This window comes from Saccostrea cucullata, unplaced genomic scaffold, assembly GCF_032062105.1.
Source record: "Saccostrea cucullata isolate Sc308-1 unplaced genomic scaffold, CSIRO_AGI_Scuc_v1 ctg193, whole genome shotgun sequence".
Lineage (NCBI taxonomy): Eukaryota > Metazoa > Mollusca > Bivalvia > Ostreida > Ostreidae > Saccostrea > Saccostrea cuccullata.
In genome coordinates this window covers 85,787-99,559 of record NW_026926125.1, presented here as the reverse complement: position 1 = coordinate 99,559, position 13,773 = coordinate 85,787, and the positions used below count along the sequence as shown (strand labels likewise).

The window sequence follows — 13,773 nt, the reverse complement described above, 5'->3', positions numbered from 1 at the left end:
AATAATTTTATAAAATAATATTAACTTATGAATTTTTCTCCTTGTTTTTAGGAGATCCCATCCAAGTTCATCATTCAATTTTGTACGAGAAGAGTTACACCTTAATCCAGTAATAATTCTACCTGCTTCAACCTGTATATCTTTTAAGAGTTTAGAATCTTTTTCAGAACAATTAGATGATACATAATAATGTATAGTGGGGTATTTTTGTGGAGCGATTATTTTGGGGTTTTGACGATTTTTTCCTGTTGTAAACATGATGAATAAGTGTAATCAAAATAAAATGTGAAAAAATATAAATTATCCCCGAGGTTGAATATCGGGGGGGGGGGGGGGGTCCTGTCCACAAGTACCTATGTTGACATTGTGTTATAAAGCCGTAATAACGTCTTTTAACTTCGCGTGAATACGCCTTTATTGAGTTATATTTATAACACCCACCTATTCACATCGCGTTTTCCCCGTTATTACCTTTTTTTTATTTTAGACCCTAATAGGCTTTCGTAATATTCAAAACCCACAAGTGATGCTGATTATTCTATCACGTGGGACGTCTTTGAAATTTCAGTGACGTCACAACGAAACAGACACAGAAAAAGTGATTTAGCGGGATTCTTTGATTTTTCTAATTATCCGCAGGTATCTTTTAAAAATTTGATGATATTATTTTTAAGTTCAACAAAAGTCGTATTAGGCTTAACAATCATTTCATTCAAAACACACTATTCGGTTTGTTGCACGGATTCTGCAGGATAGGCAAACGTAATTGAATTGATTTTTGTTTGGGGATGGAAGTGTTCTTATATTGATATGGACCCAAGTGTTATTGATAGAGAATGATCAAGTAGAGTATAACCTGTGGCGATTCAGGGGTTGGGGGTAGGGTGGGGATGGAGGGTTAACCTCACAGCTATCACTATGTGTTTCTTGGCTGGGTAAGCCTGGGTTACATAGGCGAATCCAGATATATTTTGTGAAAAGGGGGAGGAGTCACCGTTCTGCACATGGCCACTTAGGCCAGTGTTTTCACACACCCAACATTTTCCTTCCCGTAGAAAGTGGCGGTGATGGTTGGGGGTCATTTGGAGGATCAGAACAAAAGTTAGAGAGGAGTCTATATAATGCCAACACCACCTCCTTTACTGAAATGATTAATTTTTGTGTTTGGAAGTTTTTAGTCTTTTTACCTTTGCTTGTCACATATGCACTTTTGTAAAGTCCCCCCTTTGAAACCGTTTTACAGGTCTGTTCCTTGTGTACATACATACAGTTGTATACACCTAAGCATGTGAAGGAATTTGGGAGAAGGTCTTCCTGGAGAGAGTTGGAAGACTATCTTCCGTGAAAGTTTGCTGATCTCTCAAATATAATTGTGTTCTATCCGAAAATAAAGGGGTTTGAACCCTTGAGAATCTTTATTCTGTCCCCGGGGTGCTATGTGAGACAGATTACAGTCAATCAAATCTAGTCCGTTTCTGCAAACAGTAGCTGGAACTTACTCTAATTAAAATAAATTTCATGTATTTTAATTTATATTTTGGCAAGGAAGTTTATTCTATACAAGATAACAGAGTAAATTCAATGATGGGTGAATGATATGCATAGTTTCTTTCAATTGTGATCGTAAATTAATTGAATGATTAAAGATGTATCATCAACTTTAAATTAAAACACAGTATTCACTATTGGCAACACTCTCTGGGAGTACTGCATTCTCTGCATATACTAAACCTCGGCTCCTCACCTCCAAAGTCACCCTGTATGACTTTGACAACTGAATTAAATTGCATATTTAATTTAAATCAAAGATTGTCCTAGGTGTTACTTAAAGCCATATATGGCGTATGTAGAATGAAAATTATTAGACTAAAATTATAAGAACTTATTATATGTATCATTACTTTATATAAAGATAGCACTTTTCCGTAAATTACAAAATCTAAGTCAATTGCGTTATAAAGATATCACAATTTAATTCGGATTCTCGGAATTTTCTCCGACTCGGAAGAAAATACAAAAGATTTAAATAACACATTAAAGAGAATATAAAATCGTATTATTAGTTGAAACGAGGTGTTCTCCGTGTTCAGAATTGTATGGAAAGTTTTAATTTAAATGTATTAACTATATTACTTTACTTAATTTTGTATTTTTCAAAAATATATTTTTTTGATCAGTTACGCCATATATGGCTTTAATTTGCATTTATTAGTTCACAGACTCTGTGAATCTATAAAAGTTTGGAATGTTTTAAGATTAAAAAAAAAAATCAGAAATGCATATAAATAAATTCATCGAAATCGACCTCCACACCACTGGAATTTAAGTCATATATAAATAATTATCTTGTTAAGTATACAGTGTAATAAAATAAGTCTGCAAGAAAAACAAATTCAATACTGTCCCAACATGTGCAAACTCCACCAAATCAGAAGCACACCACTTCTTATCTCAAACTGATGTTTAACATTTAAACCACCTAAAATAAAAGAATAAAAATTAAGACACGTACAAGTATGTACAAGTTTAATTAAAAGAAATGCCCCAAAAACATTTTTAAGAAAAGACGATTTATTTCATTTTTTAAAAGGAAAAAAAATCCTTTCATTTATATGAAGACTGAAGTTATAAACATATATAAAATTTCGACATACTGACAGTGACTCATAGTTTTTTCGTAATTAGGAGGTAGTTGGTGAATTCCAAACTTTCATAATAACGAGAATTAATATGTTTAAGAATGGAGGTGCACAAACTATCTGTAGCCTTAGAAGATTTTTGCTTTGTAAACGGGAAATGCACTAGGTGCATAATTCTATTAAAAGATGTTAATTGTTTTTGCTTAGTAATTTAAAAGAAATTCGACAGCTTTAAGTGTAAAACAGAGGGAGGGGGGGTGTAGATATACTAAATGTCTTATAAACTCAGAGCCCAGCGTCCGAAGCCCCTATAATTGTTTCTTCGTTTTGTAAAAAGTTTTTGGTAAAGAAAGTTGTACATGCATTTTGGTACACATGCACAAAAAAAAAAATCGACCAGCAGTCACCAGCTAAAACATCGAAAAATATCAGTTTGGATACGGCATATTTCTTTCAGTTTGTATATATTCTTGTACTTTATATATACAGTCATATCTAATCTAATGTCAATAACAAATACAGGTATAAAATGAAATTTAAGTAGGAACTTTAAATTTTGAGTCGCATCATGATTTTGTATAAAGAATTGCATGATATCGATACGGAATACATACCGATGTACTGTCACATAAATAGCACGTAAACCCATAGTATTTTTCAATTCATTTACATTTTCTGTGATTTTTAATCGTTTCCGTCCGTAATTATAACAAGAGTTTGGATATCCATGTCATTCTTGTCAGCGATAAAGACCTAGTTTTCATGACGACAAAAATTGATTATCTATAGATATAATCTGATACTGGTGAATATTCTAGCAGTAAATACGTGCATTCTTAGTTGAATTACATGTCTTGTACGGTAATCATAATTATTCATTAATAGGAGTCCGAGTATTAACGTACTGAGATCAAAATTTCGGGCATTTCATTTGAAAAATGAGTATTATTTATGATCTGACACTCGAAAATCAAAATAAAGAACATTTACAAGAAAGGGAAACGATTTTAAAAACACTTCAAATTATTATATAGTTTTCTTTTTATAATAAACTTTTAGAAAATTATAACCTAAATCTATGCTATCACCGTGTATATATCCCAACATGCGGGGTGTATACTATGTTGTGCGCGGGGTGTATGCTTCCGAAGCGAGAGAAAGGGGGTCGAGGTACATTCTTTTTCGTTTTCTCAACTTACGGATATTTTTTTTGCCAAAGGGCATGTGCCTACGGAAGAAAGCATTATCTAAGGAGTATATGGATACCTAGGTATCCACTGGACACCTAGTTTTATCAAACACCTCAACACAATTCCGAGGATCGGAGCAAGATTGACGCTACACTGTGTTTATGATCAAATATCAGAACAAAGCTTTGCATTATCATTACTTTTATATTATTGTAAAATACATGTTTACAATATAAACGTTTGTACAAACTGTCTGTAAATAAAAAAGTTCGTATATAAAGATATTGACGAAAAATCAGTGTTGTGTCCGGGGTGTATGCAACATGTTGTACATGGGGTGTATACCCCATATACCCCATATTTTTCTTAGGATTGTTAGTGCGAAGTATCAATGGAAATATTATTTACACAGGTTTAAAAGCGACATATAGTGTTGATAAATAAAAAGAAACGTTCATATTTAAACATATTAGGCACTAGGTTTGCAAGAAGTGATTGTTCTCTGAACTAATGCTACATTGTAGGATAGCGCAATGGTCTAAATCTACGTAATCAGAAATCCCCTCCCCCCCCCTGCATTGAGGACACTGTCCTTTCTTCAGCTCGTTTTAATCTATAAATATTTCGCCTGTTAAAGATAATAGAAACACTACATGAATGGTGTATTATGAATAAATCTTTTTTTTGTTTCTGCAACATTTATGTTATTAATACTATATATTACAATTATGTATTCTTAAGCATTTATGACTGTGATGCAGCATATCTTTTTTGAAAGGGGGGGTGTACCTGAAAAAGAAAAACTTGACATACGTTGACTAGCTATAAAAAAAAAAGGGGGGGCTTATCGGAACTCAAAACTCCTATTTCAGATGGGATTGTAGGTTCCATCTTTTTTCTTTTTTCAGTACCAATTCTCCTTTTTTTTAACTGAAACATACTACATAACCATTATTTGACTATGCTGCAACAAAAAAAAGGGGGGACCTGTCTTTCGGTGAACATTTTCTATAGTGAAAAGTTATGTCTGGAACAAAAAAAGGGGGGAAGTAATACTATGTGTTTGTATAATATATTAATTTTCCTTTCAATTTTCGCAATATGTGGACTCATTTTTCCTTATCTGAAAAGATTTTATATTTTACAAATCACAATAAACATGTAAAGCCGGCTATAAAATGCACATTTATATTAAGGGACGACACTTTTCTGAGGGCATCATGCACAATTGAAAAAATACTGTCTTGGGTACAATAACAATTTTACGTTTACGTGTAATTAATATCAATTAATGTTCATCCCTCCTCTAATTTATTATCATATATATATACACGTACATGTAGTAAAGTAACCCCCCCCCAAAAAAAAAATGACCTATTAAGACACAAACACACCCTTTTCGGACCCATTCCTAGAAAGTATTTACTCAGTAAAATGCCTCAATATAAAACAAATAGTTTACTGCCAAATATGGGCTCCTGGGGGCATAGTACACAGCATATAAATACTACATGACGGAAAACATTTTTTGCTGTGTTTGTGACATTACAAAAAGCCATTTTTAACGTCATTTAAAGAATATTTTAAAAAAGTTAAAAAGAAATTATGAGAAAATGTCAATGTTCAAAATGATGCATGTGTGAAGCATTCATTAAGGAAGGATCTGAATAAGGTGCCTTTAAATCGAAAGAAGTGATGAATTGTTGGTCATCATATTAAAGAGTTAATCAAAGTACCCTGTATATTTACTAGGGATGTCAACGAATATTCGAATATTCATTCGATGAGTTGATATTCGAATATAAATTTATGATTCGAATATTCGGATTTTAAGTATACAAGCATCAAAAAGAAAAAAATCTGACAAAAACTGAAGTTTTATCAGAAATTGAATCAAATTCTTATCGTTGACCAAGAATAAGATTTTATTTAAAACAAAATTAAAAGACACTCCTCTTGGATTACCTGAAAGGCGTGAAGAGTGTATCTATTAAAATAATAAAAATTATTTATTTGATCATTTAATTAGAGGTATAACAGTGTCCAGTACTTAGAATTAGTTTGTATTGTTGGAAGGACACATTTTTTAAGTAACACACATGGATCCCTTGTTTATGTATACATCATTTAAAATCATTATCAGGAAATTAATTAGCTTAGAGTAATTGCTTTTAATGTTTCTCCATTTGATAATTATTCAGTGTGGTATGAATCTGTAGGGTTATCAGTGTACACTTTGGTAAGATGATTAATTAATCTGGAACTTATTAAAAGAATCTTTTGAATTTTCGGGGGTAATTTTTTTTATGATATTTTGGATGTAAATTCTTCATATATTCTGTAAAGTATTTTATTAAGAACGTACATGTAATATAGTGCATTTACAAAACTGCATGAAATTTTATTCCAAAATAATGACATAAAACGTATATTGCTTGACAAAAGAGTGAAGATGTATACATATTATAATGTAAGATGTATTTATTTTATCGAATATTCGAATAGTACTATCGAATATTCGAATATCAATTGTTGACAATTTTGACATCCCTAATATTTACTTCCATGTGCATGCAAAGCCAAAAGTGCGATGAACCTGTATCAATTTTTTCCAGCAAATCGAATTCATGAACCTGAAGTTATGCTATTACAAAGCTGGTGAATAATTTAAAAGATTAATAGAACTTTCATAAAAATCAATTGTTAAGTAAAATTTTTAATATTTCAGACTATGATACTATAGAGTAAACAGAAAAGGGGTATACACCCCACGTACAACATGTTGCATACACCCCGGACACAACATTGATTTTTCGTCAATATCTTTATATACAACTGTTTTGTTTACAGATAATTTTTGTTTACAGATAATTTGTACAAATGTTTATATTGTAAACATGTATTTTACAATAATATAAAAGTAATGATAAAGCAAAGCTTTATTTGATCATAAACACAGTGTAGCGTCAATCTTGCTCCGATCCTCGGAATTGTGTTGAGGTTTTTGATAAAACTAGAAGGTGTCCAGTGGATACCTAGGTATCCATATACTCCTTAGATAATGCTTTCTTCCGTAGGCACATGCTCTCTGGCGAAAAATATCCGTAAGTTGAGAAAACGGACAAAGAACGTACCTCGACCCCCTTTCTCTCGCTTCGGAAGCATACACCCCGCGCACAACATAGTATACACCCCGCATGTTGGGATATACACGGTGACTATAGTATTTGCTTCTTTATCCCCGGGATGAGGTACCATAAAAGTCAAAAAAAAATTTCAATAAAAAAAATGTTAAGAATCTCCTGATATCTGCAAAATTAGTTGCCCGCGAACGTGGTGCAGTGGTTAAGGCGACTGCTCCAGACTGGCAGAGTCGCGAAGTAAGGAGTTGATTCTTACGTTACGGGGTCGAATCCAACTGTGGGACGTAGAGACTGGTCCTTCGGATGAGACCAAATAAACCAAGGTCCCATGTCGCAATAGGTGCTGGCACGAAAAAGATCCCTCACTGCTCAAAGGCCCTAAGTGCCGAGCATAGGGCAAAAATTTGCAGCTCTACACCGGCATATGGTGGCGTCTCCATACGAGTGAAAAATTCTCGAAAGGGACGTTAAACAACATACAATTAAATGAATCAATCAATCAATCTGTAAAATTAAAGTTTCAATTAAAAAATAATGCACATCTTCTAACTAATTTTTGAATTCAGCCTACAGTCAGTCTATATCTTGATCCCAGGGTGCCTGTTATCCTTTTTTATCTCTTAAAAAATATATATATATAAATAAATAGATACCCCCCGCCCCCACTCCCGAAAGGAAAAGACACAAAACACGTACTCTTTCTAAGGTTGTGTTCCGGTTTCAGTAGAACTTTGTTTTCAGAAGGTGCAAAAATTTACGTGCTGATTTTGATTCCCATTGCGGTTTCATGATTACCGAAAATTTCTTTGAAATTCTTTCAAAACAAGGTACATGAACATAATTCTGTTTAATTACCTGTTTTATATTTCGATGACTAGTTCTGTCCTGACTGAAGATAGAGATTTCTGTCTGAAAAATTCTTTCAAACTTCTACTTCTCATAAAATTTCAAATAAAACTTGATCACACGTGGAATATAGTTATATTATACTAGTAGAGGTCATTATTTTTAAAAAATTCCATAATGATAGTCTTCCAAAACAGTCCAAAACAAATTTTGTTCCCTGATGCTTTATAAAGGTACACGAGAAGAGTATAAAAAATTATACACAGAAAATTTTTTTTCTCCATAAAACTTTGTCCTCAAGCAGACTAATAAAGTTGATTGACTTTGGGAGGAAACATTAAAAATTATATACAGAAACGTTAACGGATTCATTAAAATGTTAAATTTTTAATTCTTTAAACAATAGAGTTTGTTTGGATCGTGAATTATTGTTTATACTTGGTTGCCAGTACTTCTTCGTACTAGTGCCTAGATGTAAAATGATTCCCCTGTATTTACATCTGAATAGTATCAAGTTTCCATAAATTAAACTCAAGATGCTTTTCAACAAAAATTAACCGTCATTTGTTTTTCAGATCAGAGCAGCCTTACAGGTATGATGTTTGATGTATTTAGAAATATGTTTTATTGATCAATGAGTAATAGATTATAAGTGGTTCAAATTTTGTAAAACGTTTCTATAGTTTTTTTTTTTTAGCGATGTACGTTTATGCAGTTTTCTGTGAAAACTACAGATAAATATGAATATATTTTGAATATTAATATATTTTCGCGAACTTAGGAATAAGTACTTAAATTAGTACTGATATATGTGTTTGAAAATTCAGAGCTGCTTTCAAGATCGTAGCGACTAGCTAGAGGTACATTTAGTTATTTATATCGAACAGACAGCTCGCCATGTCAGTTTTCGGTAAATATATATATATATATATATATATATATATATATATATATATATATATATATATATATATATATATATATATATATATATATATATATATAGTAACATTTATTTTTGAAACAAAAAGCAAAAAGGTGTATGCAAATTGAAATAATCGTTAAGAAGTTGGAAACATTCTCCAATTCTATAAAAATGTTGTGTCATACGAAGTTGCATACCTAAAGAGGCCATCATTTAGCACCAAAGATTATGATATTAAAAAGTTAAAAAGTAAATTTGAAAATTTGATTTAAAAGGCTTTTTTTTTTCTCTTTCTTCACATTTAATGTTTGAATTTATCTTTAAAAAATGCATGTCAAAATATTGGATATTTGTACCTATTACATATATCTGTAATACTGAGTGAGTAAGTACGGGGTTCGGAAACATCGTGTTCTTCTATATTTGCTAGGAATCTGGACATTTCATAATGTAGTACTGGTATTCAGATTTCGGTTCCGAGAAAAATATGATTATTTCATCAGTAGTTTCCAAAATCCACAATTCACAGTGACACCTTATCAATAAGATTATTTGCCCTCTGCATGTATGTCTGTAGCATTGAGTGGATAAACGTCAGTAGCCCATTTCACGAAAGGACTTACAACTGAGACCAAATTGAATTCTGCTTTGTAATTACATTAATTTGAAAATGGTTTTAATCTTTTTAAGAAGAATTTAAGGTATTTTTATTGTTGCAAAATTTGCAAAATTTTACAACCAACTAAAGTTTTGGGTCTTTGTTGCAAGCTTGAATTCTTTTGAACAACGGACCCCTGAGTATAAAACATCAAAATCCCCTGCCCAGGGAACCGACATTTTTTAGGATTAGGTACTAGTGATCAGTTTGTACTTTTGCGAAAAGATTATGGTGTTACCATGTAAATTCGTATCCACCCATGTCCACCAACCTTGAAAGATTAAGTTGATATTTTTTCGGCCATCTATTATAACCAGGTCAATCTCATCCTGGACTCCAGCCTCTAAGAAGCCTTTTTATTAAACCTCAACCATCAAAGTTTGAGGAGACAGAGTCCCGAATGACATTGGGCCGATTATAGGTTTGTTCATTTACACCCTAGATCTTGGCTATTTCAGTGAGAGGACACGCCAAGTGAAATAACTCTAATAATCCTTGAGCTGGGTCGGACCGACTCAATTCAGTTTTTTTCTTTATTTTATTTTATCTTCAATATCCCGTTCCTTTTGACCAGAGGACCTTTATTGACCAGAGCGGCTCACAGGCTCTAATTCCCAACCTGTATAAAATGAAACAGAGACAGACACAATCCAGCTCTTGTCTTTTATTAAATAGAAAATCCGTTTATTTTACGATTACAATAAATAATTTTACACACAAAACTAAACCTTATAATAAAGATTACTGTGTCACAATAAAAACTATTCAAACCTGTAAATAAACTAAAGTAGATAACTTAAATTATCTGAAAACTTAATAATTTTACAAAAACGCGCAAGTCTACAAAATAATCTTACCTGTACAAAATGAAACAGAGACAGACACAATCCAGCTCTTGTCTGGCGTATGTCCGTCGTCCGCTCATTTTATACCCATATTAACCGTCCAGGTTCAAAGCTCAATTCCCAGTAGTCAGCGTCTTTAATTAATCCTAACCAAATCCATCTTTTCACAAACAAATAAATAACTAGCTTCCCAATGATTTATTCCTTGGAATTATCCGAGTGAAAAGTTTAACTTATAGTGGTCAGCATTTTTAATTACTTTTAACCAAATACATCTTCATAAACAAGTAAGTAACAGTTGCATTCCCATGATTTTTTTCGTGGGACCGTCTAAGTTAAAAGTTTACTTTCTATTGGTCAGCCTCTTTACATTGTAATTACTTCTAACCAAATACATGTACATCTTTACATACACAAATAAATATAAATAAATTGATTCCGATGATTTTTATCTTCAGATCTTGCATCCGCCATCTCTTTAAGCCGAATAGTGCAAACTCATGAAATCTGTTTTATTTTTATACGCAGTATTTACTGCAATTTTTGTTATGATACATCTATAGCGAATTCATCGAGTTATCATTCTTTGCAACAACTTTAAGCCAATCAAATATATTATATTTTCCAAAGAAATGAATTCATGTGAGTTTGTCTCATCAGTCTCATGCATATGAGTGGATGCCCTGAAACGACAGCGTGTGAACATTGAAACTTGGCAGTCAAGAAGGAACTGGTGGGATACGAATTGGACACTTGATAAGCGAAGATGTAGCCACTGTTACATGTACGAGTTTTTCATTGCAACAGAAGTTTAATCTTTAATTTTTGTTCTGCCATTATTTTAAACAAATAAACACTTTAAAAGATGCATTTCTGCGTCAAGTATGGGACTGAAATAACAATTATTTCTCTACATGTATTTGCATCCTCAAATGTCGAGGATCCCGAGCATACTCGTAGCTATCGCAACGTCAGAACTTCGGAGTCCACTCGTGGCTGTCCCAAAATTAGGGACCATAAGCCTACACATGATTGTGGCAACACCAAGGGTCCTGGGTCTACTCGTGTTTGTCACATCGTCAAGGGTCATGAGTCTACTCGTGGCTGCCACAAGACGATGAAGTTTTTTTAACGGTTTGAAAAGTTTAACCGATATATTTCATTATTTTTCAGTTCCAAAGATGTTGCCACGACCAATTTTATTTGTTTGTGTAATTTCTTCATTAGTGCTCTACGAATGTAAGTAATTTTAGAATTTTAAAAAGAACTTCTTGTACTTATTACAGAATAAATTAACATAGCAATAATGTTGCTTGCTTTGTCAGAACTTATTTAATGTCAACTTGATTTACACTTACAGGAAAAAAAAAATTCAGACTCGCAAAAATGACATTACTCATATTTTATTGCTTGGAACAGTATTGAAGAATTTTCAAATAACAATGCACTTCAGAATAGAATTTCAAGAAATGTATGTGCCAATGAGACAAGCTATTTTGTCACGTTATATAAAGTCAAACGCAAACAACGTTCGTTGAATATCTTCACTGAATCAATATTTTTCTTCTTTCAAAGTTGTGTGTGCTAGCACCACCACAGAATCTGTTACAACTGTTGCGAGTACCACTGAAGAAGCCACCACCACGACCGCTGCTGCCACTACCACTGAACAAGCAACAGCGGCTGCTGAATCTACCACTACAACACCCACAACAACCACTGAACCACCTACCACTGCTCAGTCTGCCACTCAAACAACTACCACGGCCACTGCTCAGTCTGCCACTCAAACAACTACCACGGCCACTGCTCAGGAATCCACCACTGCTCAGGCTATCACCCAGGCATCTCAGACAACCGTAGCTGTTCAGAGCACCACAAGCGGGAACGGAACATCTGCAAATCAACCTGGTAAACACAGAAACAGACTTTTAGATATTAAAAGTACTTTTGTGGTTTCAGGTTGTGTGTTTGCTTCTAATTCACCTGTTTGAAACTTCAGTTACCTGCTATATTCCGTCTCGCAGTACCATGATATCATTTTTGCTTTATACCTAAAATACGTGAATTTCCGGGCTTTAACACTAGATTCGTTCAAATTGATTTTAGCTTGTCCATGATTTTTCTTTTCCCCCAAATCTTCTGCTTTGATAGGAACCATCGAGTTTAAGTACATTTAGTATATTGACATGGCAGCAACAGCAATTTCAAATTTAACGAAGATATAATTTTACACAATTAAGATGATCGCAAAATCGGAAAGAATTAATTTTTTCTTTTAATAACCATTCTTTAAAATTTTCATTGATCACCTTCAAATTCAATGAATTACTTTTCGAATCAATTCAAACGTCACAATAAGTTAATCTCTAAAAATGATATATTTCCATCTCTGTTTGGTTCCTCTGTGATAACTTTGAAAGTTAGGTGAATTGATTTCTCTATAATTCAACCAAAATGTAAATTTTGCCAAGCGAAATGTCAGGAGCTGAGATCTCGTGCGTCTGTCTTTGTGTCTGACGTCAGTGGGCAGGACTTTTGAATTTGACATGAAAGGCTTCGTGTAATTTAAATCTATTAGACAACATTGTTTAAATCTAAATCATAAATGTTACTTCACAATGAATTGGAAATATAAGGAATCACTGTCTAGTCTGATGGTATGCCAGGGGCATCAACGATAGTTGGAAACGTGGGGGTAATTTATGCATAACGGGCTGTCCGTTATGCATAAATTATCCAAAATTTCCAACTATCGTTGATGTCCCTGGCATACCATCAGACTAGACAGTACTTCCTTAAGAAAAATCCCTGTTTAATTTCCCATGCATGTTTCACAATGAAACAAAACAATTCGACATTTATTTGGTATCGATTGCAGCATTTTATTACAAGATTTTTTTATTTATGGCAATGAGAGGCCGCCGTTTTGGGTCCTAACATAATTTTTGGACAATGAGCAATTTGGGGAAAAGTATGAAAAAAAAATTGGTGGAAAATATCTCTACTAGACTAAAAAAGTCGAACAGGATTTTTTTTTTTTACATGCCTTCAACTTCCTTTTCCTTCAAGAAGTTTAAATGCAACACGTCATCATGCAGGTTGCTAAGAGACTGTTTTATTTTATTTATTTTTTTTAAATGGTGACAGGTCTTCTTTTAGAACCTTTTATAATTATCAGTGAAATTCATCATATTTTTTTTCTATACTAGTATACTAGACTATATGTTTTAACTTATATTTCAAACTTTTCTTTTTCAGATAATGGTGGATGCATATATAACGTGAATTTTCCCCTGTTAGCCACAGTTTTTGTAGCTCTCAGACTTTGGATGTGCAACCATTGATGAGATCCTTAATTAAAGAATGCAGAAATACTTATTTACAACTGACTTTATCAAAATGAAATTTCTTCGCTTTTTGATTTTTGTAAAACTCTTCAAAATGCCTGCTCTACATGAGAAGAATGTTTTTTTTGTCTTGAAAGTACAGTCTGAAAATTGATCAATTTGATTTTTTTCCTTGAA

At 32.9% G+C, this 13,773-nt stretch overlaps 1 protein-coding gene across 2 annotated transcripts; it reads left to right on the top strand.

Moving 5' to 3' along the window:
* The first annotated feature begins 486 nt into the window (after positions 1–486).
* LOC134270861 (integumentary mucin A.1-like) lies at positions 487–13,773 on the top strand. Of its 2 annotated transcripts, XM_062753105.1 has the most exons (5): positions 487–598; positions 8,394–8,411; positions 11,420–11,485; positions 11,822–12,157; positions 13,508–13,773. In XM_062753105.1, the coding sequence occupies exons 3-5, from the start codon at positions 11,428–11,430 to the stop codon at positions 13,591–13,593; spliced, it is 480 nt and encodes a 159-aa protein (XP_062609089.1). In that variant the 5' UTR covers positions 487–598; positions 8,394–8,411; positions 11,420–11,427; the 3' UTR covers positions 13,594–13,773. The 2 variants fall into 2 exon arrangements, with proteins under 2 accessions (XP_062609089.1, XP_062609090.1); XM_062753106.1 differs by lacking the exon at positions 8,394–8,411 and having other exon boundaries at positions 505–598.

What these genes read in the sequence shown, in the direction of transcription:
- LOC134270861 (XM_062753105.1), top strand. Translation starts at nt 11,428, where the DNA reads ATGTTGCCACGACCAATTTTATTTGTTTGTGTAATTTCTTCATTAGTG. An exon ending in TTCATTAGTGCTCTACGAAT is followed by an intron (nt 11,486 to 11,821) that starts GTAAGTAATTTT and finishes CTTCTTTCAAAG; the next exon opens with TTGTGTGTGCTAGCACCACC. An exon ending in AACATCTGCAAATCAACCTG is followed by an intron (nt 12,158 to 13,507) that starts GTAAACACAGAA and finishes TTTCTTTTTCAG; the next exon opens with ATAATGGTGGATGCATATAT.